The sequence below is a fragment of the Rhinolophus ferrumequinum genome, chromosome 19, assembly GCF_004115265.2.
Source record: "Rhinolophus ferrumequinum isolate MPI-CBG mRhiFer1 chromosome 19, mRhiFer1_v1.p, whole genome shotgun sequence".
NCBI lineage: Eukaryota > Metazoa > Chordata > Mammalia > Chiroptera > Rhinolophidae > Rhinolophus > Rhinolophus ferrumequinum.
The window spans coordinates 26,088,389-26,110,561 of NC_046302.1; the positions used below are offsets into that span (position 1 = coordinate 26,088,389).

A 22,173-nucleotide genomic window follows, 5' to 3' on the forward strand; every position below is an offset into this window, starting at 1 on the left:
TAAGATAATAAGGTTCTTATTGGATAGGTAAGAAGAAACCAGATTGAACTGATTTTTCCCTATAAACTTATAAAGGGTACAGATTCTCCTCAACACTCAGAGGAAGAGTGTTGTATCTAAAACTAACATAATATTGTATGCCAACAATTCTTTAATATATTTTTTTAAAAGAGTAAGTGTTTGTAGCTGCTTTCTTTCATAGAATAACTTGGAATTATTGAAGAAAATTCTCTTTTTGTATACTCTTTTGAAAAACTTGGAAAAATGACCTTATGTGAATCCCTAAAAAATTAGATGAGTTGAGTGGTTTCTGACTAACTCCTCCAACTGTGAAAATGGTGTGACTCAACCTGAAAAGTTTCCACGAGGCAAAATTCAACAATACAACATGGGGCAAGAGAGAGAACAGGAACACAGCAATGACATGTATTGAATTTGAACCATGGCTACCGTTCCCAATAATCAATGAAATCAATTATTTCAAATAATAATTTATTGACACTTATTTATATAGGTTAGATAAAAGCAAAGAACCGAGAAATCCCATCAAAATCCCCAGTTTTGGGAACAAAATTCTGGAGCATGTGCCTAATTTGATTTAACATTAGGATATTTTTAAAGAGCTTTACAGTTATATAGTGATCTTGCCAACATTATGGCATTTGACGACCAAAACAACTCTGAGGTAGTAGGTAAGACAACTGTTAGCAGCCCGTAAAACAGAGAAGAAAACCAATTCTTGAGGTTGTGACCTATTCGAGACTACAAGAAAAAGTGGCAGGTATTGAAAATCTACTAATTTCCAGAAAAATAAGCTTTTCAGTATTAAACAATAAGGGCAATTGATTTGATAGAAAAGCAAAGACATATTATTTTAATGTTAATCTCTACATTGACAGAGAAGGCTTCTATGGCCTCAAGTGATTATACAACGTGCATCATGTTCACATCCGGTTGTTATACTTCCCTTTAAGAATGTTACTAATTTGCAAGTGGCATTTCTTAATGTCAATTCAAACTTAACCATGTTAATGGAAACTAGAGAAACATGACTAATTATGAAAATTATTCAAAAGCTCAACTTTGAGCATAAATTCCAAACTACTTTATTTCTTTGTCCTGAAAAGAAAATGTCAAAAAAATAATAAAGGGATATTTTAATTTTAAATGATTTTCTTTGTTTTTCATGGCGATAATCCCAATAAGTCAAGATAGACAGAAGGTTGACCAGTGAGAAGTAGCCGAAAACCTCAAAATCTATAAATGGGATGTTATCAGCACAGTAAAAATGAAGAGTACATCTCAACATGTAGAGTAGGCAGCTTTATACTTCTCTACAAGAGTGACTACTAGTGTTAGATCTTTCTTCTTATGAAGGAACTCCCAAAGCAGCAGAGAACTTACATATTTACATACACATAGATGGATACGTGTGTGTTATTTGTCCATTATTTATTTGGCTTCTTGACAGAAAGAGAAAAATGTTTGCAAACCATTTTATTTCATTATGAAATCCCTGAAGTGGAACATTCATGTTATTCCAAAAATTGCACTACCTTATATAGTGTAGTGCTCTGACATCCTGAGGATAGGGTCCTTGGCATGAATTATAAAGTCCTTCATGTTCTTTTCTTACCACTCTAGCCTTGTAGTTCACACTCTTCCTTAACTTCAAACAACACTTCAGCCAGGGTTTGTTGTTGTTCTTGTTGATATCTTTTTAATAAATGAATCTTTCTATTGCTGATGCCTCGGCCTATAACACTTGGGTACCTCCTCCTCCCCACACAATTGACTTCTTTCATTGGCTTCCTTAACGTGGCCCTATTCCTACTCATCTTTCAGATGTCTGCTAAGATTTTACTTTCTGAACCTCCCAGGTATAAGATAAATTCCTCTTTCATGTGCTTCTTTACCAAAAATGTCTTTACTACACTCTCTTATAATTCAAGATACCGAGTGCTGAAACAGTTCCATTCTCCATCACCCCGAAATTCAGTGTGAACTCTTATATGTCAGATTAGATATCAGAATGCTAAGGAGACAAGTGAAGTTGAAACAGAAAGCAAAAAAAACATAAAGGATTTGATTTTCAGAAGACTGAGAATTTGGGGGATGGGTAAGATTAGATAGAATAAAACGAATTTATTATAAGGAAATAAAATGATGCTCAAGATTTTTGTTCCTGAAGGATAGTCAGCGAGAAAAAAAGAAAAGCACAATGCTATTTATATGGAAGAGGTTACAACAGCAGATCTCAACCTTAGGGCACATTTAGAATCACCTTGGATGACTTCTAATTTTCAACTGACTGGGCCCCGTGTCAGAATAATTAGATCAGCATTTCTGGGGATAGGCCAGAGGACCAGTATTTTTTTAAAAAGTTATCACATCATTTATAATGCACAGGCAGAGTTGAAAATAATTGAACCATGTTATTTTAGGGAACTTTGAACTCAATAAATTCACTGTTATCCCAGGATTCTACAGGTAAAAATCTGTCCTTTAAAATTTTGTCATTATACTTTCTATAGTTCTCCACTTTTCTTCCCTTATATTCATTGTATTTCTTCATCAATGGCATCAATAGAAATTTGTAGTTTATTTTACACATTAACAATATTTAAAATATTAAATCAATTAATTGACTCTTAATATATAAACAAGCAACACTGAAAATATTAAACCAGTAATAAAAAACATAATTCTGAATAAGTAATCAAATCATCTTACCGGAAAATGGTCATATTGCTCACGATCTATGCTTCGTGTACAAAAGATATCACCACTGTCTTTATTTATGAAGAACAAATTCAAGGGCTCTTTGTCCACTCCTGGTCCACTTATGGAGTAAAAGATGGTGTAGTTCTGTGCAGCATCAGATTGGACCTATAACAGTAAGTGACAATTTAGGATAAAAAATATCTTCAATCTGACATCTTTTGATGTTTCGTGTTTTTTGGGTTTTTTTTATCATTTGCTTTCTTTCCTACTCACCTATTCTTTCTTTCCTCCATTTATCTACCTGCCATCTCCCATATTTTTCAAATTCTTATTTATATTCTGAATATGCAAAGCCATAAACTGTCATTTATTTGGTCCCAAATGCTTTTTTGTGTTATCTGCATACTTGTGGAAAATTTATGGAGTTGAATACACCTTTGTAATTCCTATTCACTTGCTCTTACTCCTATATAAATTATAGTAACAGTTTTAGTGATTTTGAATTATTTAGAATGGAGAATTTCGTGATTAAAAAAAATAGAAATAATGTAACTTTCCTCCCAAAATTAATTCTTCAAAAATTGCATAACTTCAAAGCTGGCCTATGTTTACCCTAGACTTACCTGGCAGTGACACCACCTTTTTGGTAAACATAAATATTGACCTCTTTTTTGTGAGGATGTGTTAAATCGTGAGTTGAATTATGCAAAATCTGTCGGCATGTCCTCTGCACATGAATGCTAAAGTCCAGTAGAGTATTTAGGGAAATCTGGGTGTAGACCTAAGAGCATCAGAAACTCAAAATATAAAACTTTTTCTAAATGCTAAATATGATTTCTGGAGGAAAGTGACAAATGACACTGATTCACTTCTACGGAACCCTATTTCTGGTGAATGGATGATCCTTATCAGTACCAATAGGTTAAAGCCCTGATTCAAAATATTGTGCAATTCAAATGGAATGTTTAAAAACAAACACACACTAAAAAACCCTCTAACCTGTAAAATAAAACAAGATGAAATGTACCTGCTGAACATGTTGTGGAAATGGACCTAGTGAGTTCTCCATCAGAGAACATGGAATTGGAGCCCATCGTCTCTTGCTGCGTTTGAGGACAGTGTCTTTAGCATGTCTCTTCTTAGGAACCTGCATTTGATGAGGAAGAAAGAAATATATAGCCTGGCTTATCATTATAGGATTTTTATATAGACATGAAGAAAATAAGTGAGGGTGTACATAATAATGTCACGGATAAACCCCAAACTATTTCTGTTATTTTTATTATTTTATTAATCACACACACACACACACACACACACACACACACACACACACACCACGACTAAGAAACAGTTTCACCTTTTTCCCGATTTAACCAGCTAACGAGCCAGAATTGTATAAGGCACTGGTAAGAGATGCCATCTTGAGAAGTAAAGACCCCTTAAAAATAGATAATCCCTTAACAAATATTTAAGAATGGATTTTATTCTACTAGGAGTGGTACAACCAAAATTTGTTAAAACTCTAGCTTCATTTCAAAGTATTTGTATACGTATACAAAATACAGGTCAGCATTTCTTCAACTATGTTTTATTTTATGTGATGTGGAGACTCTTTACAATTGTGATATAAAATAATATTTTGTAATCCTTAAGCATATTCTGAACTTGATGAAGAGGAGTTCTTATAATCAAAAGCAACTTAGCTGGGAAAGTCTCAAATCAAATCACTTACTAAAAAATGATTTTATAAGACCAAATTCATTGTGCAGAGTTGGCTTAAAGTGAGATTTGCATGAATTCCAATAACCTTCTCCTTTCCCATTCCTTTTTTATTATTATTAAGTGCATTGGGGTGACCCTAGTTAGTAAAATTATATAGGTTTATCCTTGATCACCACCACTCACTGCAAGAAAGTGAATTGAGCATCAGAACATTGAAATCAATGCTATGGACTGACCACTACTCCATTCTCTGAAGAAAAGGACCCCATGGAATTTTTAGATGGGAGTAAGCTTTAGACAATCCTTTCTCTTCTTTAAAGAGAGACTCACACCCATAGTCACTTGGGAGAGAGCCATTCAGGGTGGAGTGCCACACCTCCAGCCTGAATCAGTTTTCACTGTTACAGACTCACCCCTGCCTAGTTCTTCAGGTTGGTTGTTCTTATTACCACATCTCAAAGCACTGTCTGAAACATTTGATATTCTGACTTTGCTCCCTGGCTATAGAGTTGTTAATTTTTATACCATTTGTAAACAGCACTAACACTCCTTAAAACAGCTTAGTCCTTACATGTGTTAATTATCAATGAAATAGACAACCAAGTGAGCATTAAAGAACAATGATTTTTAACATGGAACAAGTCTATGAAAGGAAGGACTCTCTTAAGCAGATTAACATGGTTAAGTCTTTGCTGAATATACCTTCTTTCCTCTTGCTTCCAGTACAATTTCTATCTCTTTCTCTTCCTGCCTCTGACTGTCCGAAAGGAAAATGGAAAAACTCTTCCGTTTGGAAGACAAAACAAGATCATGTGTGGTGTAAATTGAGCCATCTTCTAGAATTCTGAAGTCAGGATCACTTGACAGGATTAGGCTGGCTGGTTGGAGACACTCCTTCAGATTCACTGCAGGGAAGAAATTTCACAGTAATTTGTAAGATGAAACATAATGGAACAAGTTTTACAGGAATAACAACTGCAAGTTGGTGCATGAGAAGTAGAAAGTCACCCTTGGAATTTGATGAGTACCTGCTATTCTAAAACTGAGGGGTCATGAAAATTAAATAATTACACTAATGAAGTCAGAGTTTCCATTACTTTCATCATAAATTAATTTATGAATAGACAAAATATGTTTTTAGTGTCATTGGATTTATTGTTTCCACTTTAACTTTGACTTATGGGTTTCTACACGTATAAAAAAATTTGTTGTTTTATGTTATATGTAATATAACTAACTGCACGACATCAGTCGATTTTGAACTTGTTTTAATTAATCTTTAATAGTTAAATCTTGCAAAAATAAGAAAACTGGTTTATACTTATATAATATTTCTCAGTAATATTGCAAATAATCATTGTATAGTATCTTCTAGAGGTTTAATAAACCCAATACTTAGTATATATTGTGATTGTTATCAAAATATTTCCTTTACAGATTCATATTTAATACATTTAGCATATTTACTGTGTGTCTTTAGAGTATAGACTATATATATTTGATATGTTTTTTGAAAGATACAAGAGATTAATTTAAAGCACTGGTCGAAGCAACCTCTATCTGGGAAGGCTACCTCTTCTGTACTCAAAGTGTGTTTTTCTAAATGTAAACTTAATGCTGATGAAAAACCTTGATGGAAGGGATGTTATTCTTGGACTCAGAACAACTAACCTGTGCTTCAGGTGTGGCTGTGATAGTAAAACTAGTTGAAATTTTATTTGACTTTCACAAGCTATTCTGTGAAATAGATCACATAAATTGATGCATACCAGTTCATTGTAATCAATTTTTCCACAAATTTTATTTTGAGGCATTTAAATTTTGACATGTCTGTTTTATATGAAATCAATTTAAAAATCTTGACTTTGTAATTTTGGCTGCAGATAAGTCAATGTGGATTAAAATATGCTTCTGGTTTTTGTGTCTTGCTTTGTTTGAACTAAACTAAGATAATTTAGTCCTCTGATATTTGCTAATTTCTCTGGTAAGAAAAGAATACAACTAACTTGGAACTTTAGTTTTTTTCTAACTATTACCAAAAAAAAAAAAAAAAAAAAAAAAAAAAAAAAACACACAAACAAGCAAATTACCTTTCATTTTATGTCGAATTTTAATGCCACGAAGCTACTATATGACTTTTATTCCAAACTTTACAAGAGCAGCCTGAAACTAAATGTAGCAATTAAAACTATGAAATTCTTAATACTGTTTTTTACCTTTGCCTACAAGTGTTTCAGCCTGAAGATGAGAAGGAACTTGAAGAGAAATTTTCTGACAACCATCGCAAAGCAATATTAAAACCTAAAAAAAAAAAAAAGAAAAAAGAAAAAATAATAATCAGGAATACGTTTTATTACAAACTTTCACATGAGAGTTGTGTCTTGTTGATAAAAATATTGTCAATTCCAGCAACAAGTTAATCTTCTAATCCTTCAATATTTTTCATATTTATTTTAAAAGGAAACAGCAAAGAATGTAGTTTTAGGGGCATCACAGTCATTTAGTATCAATGACAAAATTAAAATGAACAGTAGTTCTTAGAACCTAAATCATACTGTATCATTTTAAGAAAATGTGTTATGAACCATTGATTTTATATAAAAGTTATCATCTCTAAGACCATTCATAAATGTCATTCTGATTTTTAGCATAAAGTACTTAACTCTAGAATATAATAATCATATATTATACTTTATAATGTACACAAATCACATTTTCATAGACCCAAACAATTTGAGGGTATAGTTGATTAAGTCTAGAAAATATTTGAGAGGTTTTTTATAACCTCTTAAAGAACAACATCCACAAATATTTACTGATCTCAAATCACTACTTGGACTGGCTTGGCATAAACTTTAAAGTCTAAATGATCTCATTCACAAAATTAGTCTAAAAAGAAATATATTTCAAAATATAAAGAGTAGCTTTCAACAGGGTAAAGATTTTTAATCAAAGTCAAGACACACTATTGTCCTAAAAAGCTAGGTAGTTCAAGGAAAGAAAACAGACTATCTGAAAAATAAAAGAAAAGCTATCAGTTTAAGTTTCTTTGAGTTAAAAACTATTTTGCTTCTCTTTCTTGGAGTTTCTGTTTATTTGCTTCCTCTTCCGTTTATTAAAATGACTACTTTTTTATTATTTAGATATAAAATACAGCAGAGCTAGATTTCCCTGAAATAGATTGGTTTTTATGATCAAGTTTTTCTCTGAGGATATTGTTCTAGGTATATGGGGCCCATTATTTGGGAGAAGGAAAGAAGACTCTTAATCCTATTGTGGATATACACTACTTTTCCACCTCAAGTCTATTGTATATATTGTATCAGCCTATTTAAATACAGCCATGTGCCGCTTAACAATGGGGATACATCTTGGGATCTGCATAGTCAGCTGATTTCCTCCTTGTTCAAACATCACAGAGTGCATTTACACAAAACTAGATGGCATAGCCCACTACTGTAATTGCACTGCTATACTTTTATATGACTGGCAATACAGTAGGTTTATTTACACCAGCATCACTACAAACAAGTGAGTAACGTGTTGATGTTAGGACAGCTACAATGTCACTATGTTATAGGAATTTTTCAATTCCATTATAATCTTATGGGACCATCATTTGTATATGGGGTCCCATTGTTGACCCTAACATTGTTATGTGGCACATAACTATAGTTGTAATTTTACAGAAACTCAGGCAGATGGTACCAAAGACTGGAATGTAAAAAAGAACGTTTGTGTTCAGTTTTAATTTAAATAACCACTTTTTAGAACACAGATATTTTATTTGCATTTTTGATATTTTTATTCCTAATGCCAAGGATTGAATTAAGTTATATCTAAAGAAGTTTCCAAGCATAAAAAATTCTATTGCTGATAATTTAAATACAAAATGTGGAAAGGGCATTTTGTAATTAGAAATAGATATTCAAATATACACATATACATGCATATGTATACATGTATACATATACACACATTATTCTCATAAGATATATCCACATTCCCACTCCTACACCTGTCCTATTTCCTCCCTGCTCAGGACCCCCACTTCACTGGTTCTGCGTTTGCGGACAGAGACAATGGAGGTAGGTCTCCAGAAGTACTATTCCAGTCTTCAGGTTAAATTAGCAGCTTAGTGAATTGGAGACAACTGGGGTCACACATCCTTTTGGTCATTATGGGATCACGGATGAATGGGCAGAGGATAAACCAAAGGACACTAGACAGAGCAGACGCCAAAAGCAAAAGAAACCTGGGTGAATTCTTGGAAAGCTTTTACCACATTTTACGTGACTAATACTAACTCAGGAAGGTCTCTGAGTTTCCCCAATCCCTACCCAGGCAGTTATAGGATGAGAAGGAAACTATCAATTCCACACTGTGTTTTATATATTTGGAGAAAATGTTTATCCCTATACAATAAAATCTTTAAATTCTGAAAATATAATTTGAAGTTAAAACATTTGGCTAAAATGAAAAAAGAAGGAAATGCAGTGCTCAGAAATGCCAGATGTAGATGTGGGACAATTCCCCTTTCCCTCTGCTCACCAAAGAAAAATTAGCACCTGAATACACAGTTATAAAGCTATTAAACACCTAAGTGGAAAACCCTAACCAAGTTAACATTTTTTCAATGACTGTTATATTTTTCTTTAATAATTTTCTCAAGCTAAACCCCTTGCTTGAACAATAGCTCTACCCTACTCTTCGCTCTTCCTGGGTAAAACTAAGAAAGGCTTAAGTCATTCCCATCTTCACCCAGAGTCCTTTTCCTCTTCTCATGGCTCACTGCAACTAAGCATGTTAGATAAGTACAGCTTATTTATGACTAGTAGCAAAAGCAAACCTCAGAACCTCCTGGGCCCAATGCCTGAGGAATGAATTCATTCCATTGCTCTTTAAAAAAACACCACAGCAAGACTGAACAGGGGATTCCCTTGAAAAACTAACAATCTGGCCGTGGGCACTTGAAGAGCAAGCAAAATACCTGCCATCTGGGTCCCAAGTCTTTCAACTCTTCCTTGAATTTTTCTCAGGTCTGTTTTAGTTTTCCTAGTCTATCTTCTCTACCTTTCACTCTCACCCCTACTCTCTTTCAAGCCCAAACTGGAGGGAGGAAGCACATAGTAACATGGTTGAATTTTTTAATCCTTTGGGTGTTACTCACCAGGAAAGAGAAAAGGAGCTGCTTACAGAAGGTGCTCCCTGGTGCTGCAGAGGCCACAGCCATCGGAAGTGGTCCCAGTGGTCAGGGATGGTGACTGGATAACAGGGCAGCTTGGGATGCACAGGGCAGCTTAGCAGGTTCCCAATGGCTGGCACTTGTGCAGGGTATTCTGCTGCCACCCTGGCGCAGATCAGCTTGATTTGGAGGAGAGTCAGGAGGCAAATGGTAAGTGACAAGAGGAGGAGCAGCAGGAGAATTGCTTTCCTCCTATTCCTGGGGTAGTCTTTCTCCTTCCAATTCAATTACCTCTGAATGTAAAGAGGTTTTCCTACAAGTGGGGAGGGTGGGGTACAAAACACCCCAAAACCCAGTCACTAGCTCCTCCTCACAGCAGCTTTCAAAACTTCTCCTGGCACTTGACACATAGCAGAAGCAAGGGGAACACCCTCGATCACTGGCCCTCCTCCCTTCCCCCCAGGTTGATGCTCTGAAGTCCTCCCCAGTTATTACCCACTCCTACGTCCTCCCCTCCTTCTTTGCCTTATTAACCTATCTTGCCCCTGGGTACAAACACAAATTGTGCACGAACTCCATGCAAGGAATTGATGCCTACTCAGCTGCCGCTGGCAAATCAGGGGACATACTCATAGGTAGGTGTCATATCATATCATCAGAAGTTATCTCCCTATCGAAGCATTTAGTGTAGGCTGTCTCATAGAGCATTGCAGTTCTGCCAGAGATCTGGCACTCCAGTGTACAGCAGCAGCTTCATGGATGCATGGTGTCTACTCCCTTTATTGTCTGTCGGCTGTGGTTCGGTCCTCTAGATGTCCAAGGAATTTACCAGAATGCATATAGAAGTCAGAGAATAAAGAAATAAATAGTTGAGATGTAATTTTCTTATTCTATCCTTTTTGTTACTCATGAGGCAATATTTTTTTCCTTCTGTATCTTTAGTCAAGAATAACTATGAATAGAGGCCAACTCTCTTTATCATTCCATTCATCTTAATCATTTGTACATTACATGTAGGATATCCTAGCCTAAAAGTACACTATTGCTGCAAGCTTAGTTTTTTAAACACTGATGACCCTTTTATATCATTTCTCCTGTCACAACTCAGTGAGTTCAATGTCAATTGCACACAACATCAAGTGACGGAACTTAGGAAAGGAGGGTGAATATTTTGAAATGGTAATTGCTTAATTTGAGGGATAGAGAGGGAACTAAAATTCTTATTTCCTGGGCCACTGATAATAATCAGGGGCTGTGACAGGCATTTCAGTGAATCCTCCCAAACAGCCCAAATGAAGACCCCTTTTAGGTGATGAAACCACAAAAAAGTAAGTAATCATCCTCTGCCCATTAACCCATAACGGAGAAATAAACATTTGAACATAGGTCTGACTGCCACCAACTGCCATCACTTCGAAAAGGAGCAGAAAATGATGATCTATCTGTGAGAATTCTGTCTTGCTGAACAATAAGCCAGTGTGAGACTAGGATAATGTATTCAGAAGCAGTTATCATCTACACTTCTTAGTCACAGCCAATCATTGGAGAACACTATGAGATCTGGTCTCCTTGGTGAGCAGTATTCTATAGTTCAGTAAAATGGCTGTTAAACTACTTACTTTATAAATGTTTATACTAGAAATTACTCTTCCTGCTCTTGCTACTTACATTTCTACCTTATGTTTAACTGAAAAGTAAAAATCCAGCCCAACTCAGGCTGTTGAGTAAAGAATGAAAACTTTTTTTTTTTTTATTTAATAGTAGAAGCAATTCCTTCTTGTATGTAGAGGTGAAAATACTAATATAATTGTTTCTTTGTAATTATGGGCCAGGGAGATTTGGGAAATAGAAACTCTAGGACAAGAACTAAAAGACGTCTTGTAGTATTTTATTGCCAAAGGTATAGCCACCAATAAATATGTTTTGTGTCCCCATTGGAATTTGATTTCTCAATAAGAAAATAAAAACACTTTAATTGGATATTTTTATATTTGGTATTTTGAGAGAAAAGAATGAAATATAGAGATAGGAATAATTACCTAAGTGTATATGTGTAGATCCAAGTGTAATTCTGTGTATGTTTAAGCATAATTATCTGAGTTATATCTAAATATATATGTCTGTAGCTTAAAGAATGCAAAGATTCAAGTTCTCCAGTTCTCCAATCCTGGAAAGTGGAAATATATTTTCCAGCTAATAAAGTCATCATTACATCTTCCTGTATTATGAAAATGGGAAAGAATGCATTACAAAAATTAAATTGGTGATACTGAAAAAGTTAGCACGTATTGGCCTGTTGAAGAGATGCAAAGCCTTGCTAAGTACAAGTGCATCCAGAATACTGTCCATGACTCTGGAAAATTGATTTTCTTCATCCTGCTTCTTGTACACTGCTGTTACATGTTTTCTTCTCCTGTTATCTCTCTCGAAAGTACTAGAAAACCTTGGGAAAAAACTAATTCCAAATCATTGGTTTGCAAATTGGTCACATCTAAAATATTTCTCCCAGGTTTTCTACTTATACACAAAGTTTTCCTTATCTAAGTACTTTATAGGAAAACAATGTATTTTAATGAAATTGATGACCTTAAAATCAAGTTAAATAAGAACAAAATTTATATCTTCCAATTTCTTGCCACCAGATACTTCAGAAAGAGCTCTATTTTATTTTTATGTGTCTGTTTGTTGTATTTTGTTTGTTTTAATCTATGTCTAACAACCTAATTGAATGATTGACAATGTAGTACAATGATTAAGAGCTTAGACTCTACAGCTAGACTTCCTGGGTTCAACAGCTGTCTTTACTACTTATTAGCAATATACCATTAAGCCAGTTACTTAACTCCTCATGCCTCAGTCTCTTCATCTATAAAACGGGGATAATGATAGCTGCTACTTTATAGGTTATTACGAGGATAAATATGATATTACATGGAAAGCATTTTGAACAATGTCTGGCTCATAATAAGCACTAATGTTTTACACATAATTGCCTTGATGTGCAATAAAAAGTTACAGACATTGAATTTAAAATGAAATAAACAAAATTATTGCAAATCCAAGGTCTCTTAGGTAAAGGTTATCCAAATATACACAAACACATTTATTCATTGAACAAATATTTAAGGGTCCTTGTATTGGGCTCTGACCTATGCTAAGAGATGAGTACCATATACAGAAAAAAGAAGGCAGAAGTCTGTTTTTTTTTTTAAGACACACTTTGCGAAGGAAAATACAAATGTAATTCTCTCTTTCCAGTTCAAAATATATGGTAAAAAAGGCACTGTAACAATTAAATATCTTAGTAATTTAGAAAGAAATTAAGAATAGGCAATAAGTACATTCTTAGTGCAGAGACTCCTGTAGAAGAGAAGAATTTATTTGAAATATGTAAATGTTGCAAGATCTGTTTTCCACCACAGATTTATGGTTGTACAGAGAATGATTTAAATCTAAAGACCCATATTACCCTTGCAAGTCTTTAGTTTTTAGCTTAAGGCATGTCAAGAAAATATGCCTTCCTATGAATTTCAAAGTATGTACCTTACGAAAATACAGTGACAAATTTCTTAAGAGATATTTATACACAGCTAACTTCCAGAAAGTTCTGGTTATGAATAAATTCAAGGCCTCAAAATAGCCACTTACCAATAGAATTATTGTCTCTGTCAGGTGACCCAATTTATTCTAGAAGACGTTGAACTGGTAGGAAAGCTGTACACATTGATGAAGCCATAATAAGGCACGTTGTGTTAAATATGACCGAAGACAAGAGAAACTACAGGGGTAAAACGGGTGTGTAAGCTTAGTATGGGAGCGTGGAAGTATATGAACAAAGAAAAAAGAAATCTTAGCTATAGAAAACATCTTGGGTCCCACGAGTTCAGTGTTCTGCAGTGGAAAGCCCCTTCAATTACGCTCACAGACTTTTATCTGGGTAAATGGTTATTAGAAATTAGAAGTAACGCATAGGTATTAGTAATTACTAGCAATGATTTGTTGAGGTTATTTGCATAGCATACTAATTAATTTTACATAAAATAACCAATTCCCATTATTATTGAAACTGTTGGCAGATCTATGAAAAGAAATGTCAGCACATATCTCTGTATAATTTAGAACTCTATTCAGCACACACACGTAACTCAAACTAGCTTAAGACAAACAAAACAAAATAAAATAGTTGAGGATAAAGAGATTTTTTTAAATGATGTAATGGAAAGTCCAGGAATATCCTAAATTCAGGCATAGCTTGAGCCAAGTGATCAAATGATATTACCAAGATATTGGCTCTCTCCATTTCTTAGCCATGCCTTTTTTTGTGTTCATTATCATTGTTTTCTCAGTGTGCAGACAAAGATGACCACCAGAAGCCACCAGTTGACATTCTATTGGTTTAGTAATCCATAGTTGAAAGGGCATGTCTTGTTTCCAATAGTTTGAACAAAACACAATCCCACTGGCCAAATTTTGTCCTAAGCCTAAAGTCAAGAGGTGGGCCAAACCACATGGACAAAAAGCAGTGGCGAAGTGGTTGCCCAAAGACAACTGTGGCCTATTGACAGAAAAAGAAGGAATAGTGGCTAGACAGGCAAATCAAAAGATGTCCACCAAACTAATCTTTCTTTATTGCCATTTCAATAATACCAGTCAATCATCCATCAATCATTTATCAATACCTTCTATACTCTAAACATTATCCATGGTGTTGATGATAGAAAGCTGAAGAAGATGTGATCTCTTGCCCTCAAGGAGATTACAATCTACTATATGTTTTAAAAATAAGTTAAAGTTCTTCATATGATATGGTCATATGGTCTGGTGAAATGAACATAATGAATGACTTTGATTCGCTTCCTGATATTTCCTCCAATTTTTTTTTGGACTTCAAAGCTAAATATTTGAAAAGTGGTTTTTTTTTTAATGATAGATGGAATCTTACTGTCATTTATTTATCTTACATATTAAAAATCATATTGTTGGTTTTAAACATAAAAATATATACTCAGTACCTAAACTTTGTTAAGATAGAAAATTAGGAGGGTAATCTTCCAGGGTATATCTTCCAGTCTAGTTTTTCTGCATAGAATTTTTAATGTTGTTATATTGTGCTATAAATGTAACCTTGTAGAATGCACTTTCCCCTTAATAATATAAAACAGACATTTTTCATATATCATGACAAGTCCTATGTTAGTGATTGCATTAAATTCCTTAAATTAAATGAATTACAATTGATTTAACCATTCCCTAATATTGGGAATTTAAATTGTTCCTAATTTTTCATTATTATAAAGACCACCTTGATAGATAAACCCTCTTCTGGATTTAGGGTCATTTCTTGAGATAGAGTCCCACAAGTAGAAGTTCTTTCCAGGTCAAAAGATACGGGATTTAATGGCCTTTGCTATATACCCATAAAACCAACTTGCATCACAAAAACAGAGTACCAATGTATCGTGTTTCCCCGAAAATAAGATCGAGTCTTATATTAATTTTTGCTCCAACAGACACATTAGGGCTTATATTCAGGGGATGTCATCCTGAAAAATCATGCTAGGGCTTATTTTCCGGTTAGATCTTATTTTTGGGGAAATACGGTATATTCTTACTTATAATGAATGCAACAATAAATATCCTACCCAAGATTGAATATGATTACTTCATTAAAAATCCTACTATTTTGCTAAGACATTATAATTTTAATTTGAAGTTGAGCACTTTTCACAACTGCCAAACCAGTGCAATTTTAAGTGATGTATATGCTCTTTTTGGCATATATTTGGAACTATATGGAAATTGGCACATTTGAAAAAAACCAAACAGGTTTATAATTAAAACTCTCTCTTCAATGGAACTTCTTTTTGAGATAAGAAAGTTGTTAACTTTGAGTATCTAGCCTTTATGTTTTTGTCATTGAATCTGGTGATATTGTGAAAGTATTTTTGCCTTATAAGTCCATTGAAATGTTAATCTTCCCTGAGAAACTATTGGCATTTTCTGAAGTGACAACCACAAAACTCACCCAGAGCTTCACCAATTGATCTGTCAGCTAGATAGAAATGTTAAATGTTGTTATTGCTACAGCAAATGTGATACATACTCAAAGGAACCATTTCTAATTTCTTTGTTATTGAAGTAAAAATAAAACCCATTCCCCAATGCTCCTGTAGCATTTTTTGGATGTAACAAAAATAAATGTCTATTGCTCAGATCCTATATAGTGTTTCATGAAATGCCTCTAAGAATTTGTTCTTACCTAAGGTTAATTAAACAGACTGCCATCTCAATGGTCCTGTTGCTTCCTTGTGGGCCTAAGGGTGAAGATGAGGGCTTCGACTGCTGGGCTTTGCAATGGTTGCTATGAACCGTGGCTATTTTTTCTGTGCTGGAAGACAATGAGAAAGATGAGAATGGGAAGCAGAAACTGCTCTGCGTGACCACACAAAACACTTTCTCCTCTGTGGACAGAAGCACTTTGTATATTGGATTGTCTTTTGGTAAAAGTTTCCTATATGAACTTGAACTAAAATGTTTCTGAGAAGTTCTACCTGTACTTTGAGGATGTGCGCGAGTGCCTGCCCTCTGTGTTTCTCTTAAGACAGCTCAGGAGTCTCAAGCACAGAGAAAAAGCTCAGGTTTATCTCATGCTAGCCTCAACTCTTATGCTAATTCTTTTGCTATTTTACCAGTATTCTGAAAGTAAAGCACATTATAGCATGTTTGCTGAAGTCCTGGTGGTGTTATTTTAAACCAAATAATGCAGGATCTCAAATAAAAGTGAAATCAGGATCTCAAATAAAAGTGAAAAATGATATAACTATAGTCATCAATTCTAAGAAATGCATTGCTTTCTCACTATGTCCTGTGGACTGTTCTGGTGAGGGGAAGAGGGTGGAGATTGATCTTAATGAAGAAGAAGGATATATAAATTCACACCATGGACAATTGTACACAGGATATTGGACCAGGCTAGGAAGCAGAATCAATGAATAACCTCAGATGAGTTTTATTTTATTTTCCTTCTGCTTGGACTTGAAAAGAATATCCATGCTTTAAATTGTTTTCATTTTTCCTGCTGTTGTAACATTTTATAGATTTTTATATTAAATTATATTATATATTTTATTTACATTATATATTTATCATTTTAAATAGATACATTTTTACTTTTATGTTATACATTATGTATGGAGAGAGCAAACCCAAGGCCAAGAAGAGAAACATAAGAGGAACCAGGCCACAGAGGAGAAGCAGGCTGCAGCGTACATTGGTTCATGGGTAGCCTGGCCAATACCCTATTTTTCTAATATGCTACAAAATGAATATAGCTTAAGGGAATAGTTTAGTTGTACTACTTTTAAGTGGAATATGAAGCATTTTAGAATTCTAGTCTTTTTAAAATGAAATTCTTGCATGCATCTCAATATATGAAAACAAAACCACAACATACAGGATTTTAAAATTCTATAGCACAAAATTAGAGACAGCAGTGATAGCAAAAAATATCAATAGAACATACCCAAGTTTATACATTTTAAAATAATACGTGCAACAAAAATATTAAACTGAATAGGGGATAAAAAGACCAGGAAAAAGAAAAAGAGAGAGAAGGCATGAGAAAAGATAGAAGAGGACAGACAATGATTGATTCAACTAGTTTCCTTGAATGCTTATTATGTCCCATGCACTAAATCAGGATCTCAAATAAAAGTGAAAAATGATATGACTCTAGAAAGCTCAGTGTCTGATGGGAGCACAAAGGAGTGATAATTTGCCAACTCAGGGCAGAAGGGGCAGAGAGATCTTTCCAGAAACATGACATTTGAAATGAGTCTTGAGGGAGGATAGGACTTTATCAATAGAGGAAGAAAGAGAAAAAGGTTTTCCATGTAGATAGCGCAATAAACAGAGGCACCGAGGTGAGAGAGTACAAGATTTACAACAAGATCAAAGCAATTCTGCATGACTGGGGCAAAGGGAAACATAATAAAACAAATGTTCATTTCAGAGTTCTTAAGGGAAAAAAACCATAAATCCACTCGGAGTACTACCTTTGAGCTGTGCACCTGACCTGTATCCTGACCTAAATGGAAAGACTGAATGAACGTAAAATTGCTTCAACAAAAAGAACCAAAAACTTTGCTAAATTGATTTTCTTGGTCCGTGATGCTAAAGACCCTGAGCTGTGGAACTCCTAAGGATATTACTTATTCAGGTTTTCCTTTTTTCTTTAAATTTTATAATTTAGATTAAGTATCTTCTTTAAAATGTGAAAGTGACATATTACAGTTTATAGAAAACTTTCATGTACATTATGTCATTTAATCCTCCATTTCCAAATGAGAAGACTCAGAGAAAAAAGATGTGCCTGAGGTTACACCATTCATCTTGAATAGAGCCAGATTTAGGTCTTTTTCCACCTAAGGGTCAGAGGTCAGAGAGGAGAGGAGGCTTACTAATTTGAGTAGTAAATTAGTAAAAAAAAAGAAAAAAAAGAAAAAAAAAAGAAAGAAAAAGAAAAAAAAATCAAAGCTGTAAAATAAGGGTTTTGTCATATTAATTTCTAGAATTAGATGTTAGGTACTTATGATCTCAACATATTCTGATTTCTAAAGTCTCCAAACCTCTTAGTGAATGTCAATTAAAAGAAATGGAAAATATTGGGAAAATTTTTTATATTACCAGTTGTGTCATACAACAAATAGACAAAACATCAAATGGAACAAATCTTTTCTTAGACATCCATATTTTTATTTTCATTAATAAAGTATATAAGAACTTTTAACTTTCAGATATAGTGTATAATGTAGAAAATAGTTATGGAATGGAGAAAGGAAAGATAGTAAGCCATAAATATTTTTAGAATAAACTACTTTAAAAATATACTTTACATTTGTGTTAACTGTGGTTTCCATTATGTAATTAGATTAACAATGATTAACATTAAACAAAAGAAACTACACCCTTTCAAGCATACTCCCTTTATGAAATAGCCTCAATTAGCTATTGAGCTCAAATTATTGCATTATAGGTGCTTCTGCAATCAATTGGTTATAGCTAATTTCCCTGCAATGGGATAATTTAGGGAAAATGCTGAGTACAGGAATCCCCAGATTCCATTTGCATAGTGTGGATTCAGACTGGAATAGGCCCAATATTTTACCAGGTCCTGCAATAGTGGTAATCATCACATGTTCTAAATCAGAGGGTTTCTTTGTTTTGTTTTGTTTTGTCTTGTTTTCTGGAGAGTTTGTTGTTAAATAACCAGCAAGTATAACATTGTCTATTGTATATGCTTTGTTTTGTTTTCAGACCTGGACAATCTTATTTTATTTCCAATTGTAAGTAAAAAGAAGAAGAAGGAGGAGGAGGAGGAGGAAGAGGAGGAGGAGGAAGAGAAGGAGGAGAAGAAAAGGAAAGTAAAAGTAAATATATCAATAAATTTCCCTTTCATGTGGAAGAATTAAAACTAAATAAACATGTTGAGACTAAGTAAAAAAAAAAAAAAAAAATTCTAACTACAGCGGGTTTGAAGATCTAAGTGAAAAGTATCCACAGATAAAAATGAAGAGTATAGTGAAGGGAAAAAAAGAAAATCTAATATGTTATTGTCTCAAAATGTGTTATTTTGTTATTGCTGATGATGATACTGTTTTATTCATTTGTATTTATTTATTTTTGTTTGTTTGTTTGCTAAATGTGGAAATCCTATTGTGTCTGGAGCAATAACTTCGTATTTCCTGAGTATAAGTTGCAGAGATCTTTCTAGGTGAAATGTGTATTTCTAGAATACCATGCTGATTTGAGAACAAATGTATGTAACAGATACTATAATTAGAATACTGCATATAATAATATTTAAATTATGAAAATATAGGAATTCTTTCATCCCCACCCCACCCTCCTGGACTTGGTAGTTATACTCTGATCTCTGGTTGAAAGATACCTGTCTAACAAGAAGCAACTTTGTAGAGAATCTCCTTGGGCAGAACCACTTGAAAAAGACTGCTCAGCAGACTGGAACTCCCTTCCCAGCCCCCAATTAGTGCTGTTATCTCCCAAATGAAGATGAGGTATTCCAGTAGGGAAAACCTGAAGGAAATATGCTGATTATATGCATTTTAGACCCAGGCTGTCAGACTCTAAGAATGTCAAGTAAAACTCCCAAATTTGGCTAGAAGACAGTGATTCAGAATCGGTGAGGGAAGTAGTATTGATTGTAAAGAAATAAATGTTCCTCAAAGAAAAATGTCATTTAAAAAGGTTTTCTGGAACATTTGAGATCTTGCTCCCCAGCACATGTCATCAATTTTGGCTCAAATAAACTGTTATTAAAATTCAAAAAATAAAAAAATTAAACTAAATTAAATTAAATTAAAATAAAATAAAAAGGTTTTATTTTGTGTGTGCTTAGAGTGATTACACATGCACAAATACTTTACCAGTATTTAATTTGTTGGTTTTATGTGTTGTGTGCACAAAATGTATAAATGTATAAAATAAATATTGAATGTATAAAATAAATATTGCAAATTGGTTCTTGAACACTCTAAAGGGATTGATGGATAGCTAAGCCAAATACACATACACAAACACGCATACGGGAAAAATCAAAAATGGTAAAAGGAATTTTTTTTTTCAATGAGAAACAACAGTAAGATGAGTTTGAGGAAATTCTGTTGTAAAGCAGACAACTCTGGCTTGTTTTGCATTTTTACTGGCTGCCCTCAGTGTTTCTCAAACTTGGCTAATTACCAGAAGCACTGGGGATACTTGTAAAAGTACAAGATTCCCTTAGTCAACCTCAGACTATGGAATTAGATTCTTGAGTAAGTGGTTTAGGAATCTATTTTTACGAGTGCTCAAGGTGATTTTGATGAATAGCCAAGAATGAAAAACATGGCCTAGATCAGGGGTGCTCAACTTTGGCCACATACTTCAATCAGTTCTAGAGTAAAAAAAACAAAAACAACTGATGTCTGGGCTTCACCCAGACCAATTAAATCAGCATCTCTGGGATTGGCGCATGGGTACATTCATTTATAAAAAAAAAACAAAAACAAAACAAAACACCCTTTCAGGTAATTTTATATGCTGCCAAGAGAGAGAATCACTGGTCTACCTAAATAAGCTAACAGAATATTACTCTAAGACAGGAACCCATAAAATCATAATGAGAAAATACCGATTGTCCAATCTATAGATACCATAGGAATTGAGAAGAAAAAGTAGCAAATTGAAGGCATTTCTGGAGGTTTGCTGACTACCAAGAGGAGAATCTACTCCTTCCTCTTGTCATTTCGTGTGCTAATTTTTTAATAAATAAAGAAGTGGACAAAAGGGAGGAAATAAAGTGAAAGAACTCCCGTGTTTATTTTGAGTATTTAAAATCTCTAAGGACACCGCAACCATTCTTCTAACAATTTAAACTTGAGCTTATCCTATGTATACAAATAAGTACTTGTTATTTAAGAATTCATTTTTCATTATCCAGTCTTGTAGACAAATACATTCCTTTAATTTCACTAAATTCCAAAAAACACCTAAATAAATAAAAGTCCCCACGGAGGTTGCTCCCATCTTCACAATTTGCAAATCCAGCAAAGTACAGCTCACTGTGCAGTTAGGACATGACTAAGATTAAGACTATTGGAGAAAACCTTATCTTTAAAAAAAAAATGTATGTTGTATTTCCAGTTTAGATTGTGGATCCCATTGTTACTTATGCAATAAAATGTAGAATTAATATAATTACCAAGTACCACTTACAAAACTGTCATATTTATCCCTATAAATATTTTCTTTGAACAGGACAAGAGAAATAGCTACATTGTATTTTTCAGAAGTAGAAAGACTTATTTTGCTTCCACATGGTTGTGGTATATTCTAAATTTACAAGCTCTATGAAACAAGGTGTAACATTTTTATAATAGACTATTTTTCAGAGCAGTTTTAGGTTCACAGCAATGGTGAGAGGAAAGTAGAGATTTTTCATATACTCTGCTCCCACACACTATAACATCCCCAGTTATCAACATCTCCCATAAGAGGGCTACATTTATTACATCTGATGACACATCGATGCAACATTGTCACCCAAAGTCCATTGTTTACATTTGGACTCACTCTTGGTTATGCACATTCTATGTGTTTGAACAAATGTATAATAACATGCATCCATCATTATAGTCTCATACAGAGTAGTTTCACTGCCCTAAAAATCCTCTGTGCTCTGCCTAGTCATCTCTTTCTCCCTCCTAACCTCTGACAAACACTGATATCTTTACTATCCCCAGTTTTGCCTTTTCCAGAATGTCATATAGTTAGAATTAGTTTGTTAGGGCTACTGTAACAAAATACCACAAACTGTACAACTTGAATAACAGAAATTTATCTCACAGTTTACTAGATGTCAGCAGGGTCGATTATTTCTGAGGGAAGGATTTGTTCCAGGCTTCTCTCCTTGACTTGTCCTTTCCCTATGCCTCTTCATATTGTCTTCCCTCTATAGGTGTCTCTGTGTCCAAATTTCCCAT

The 22,173-nt window shown here is 34.0% G+C and overlaps 1 protein-coding gene across 4 annotated transcripts in view; it reads right to left on the reverse strand.

Moving 5' to 3' along the window:
* Nucleotides 1-22,173, reverse strand: part of DSC1 (desmocollin 1) — a 309,329-nt gene that overhangs the window by 17,758 nt on the left and 269,398 nt on the right. For 2 of the 4 annotated variants that reach the window (XM_033087309.1, XM_033087312.1), the window contains exons 1-5: nt 9,620-10,017; nt 6,666-6,750; nt 5,152-5,354; nt 3,752-3,871; nt 2,734-2,889 (exon numbers count right to left, since the gene is read on the reverse strand). In XM_033087309.1, coding sequence (XP_032943200.1) covers nt 2,734-2,889; nt 3,752-3,871; nt 5,152-5,354; nt 6,666-6,750; nt 9,620-9,682 — 627 coding nt within the window. In that variant the 5' untranslated portion in view covers nt 9,683-10,017. Of the gene's footprint in view, nt 1-2,733; nt 2,890-3,751; nt 3,872-5,151; nt 5,355-6,665; nt 6,751-9,619; nt 10,018-10,263; nt 10,544-15,893; nt 16,023-22,173 lie in introns of those variants that run through there. The other 2 variants (XM_033087310.1, XM_033087311.1) reach the window with 2 other exon arrangements.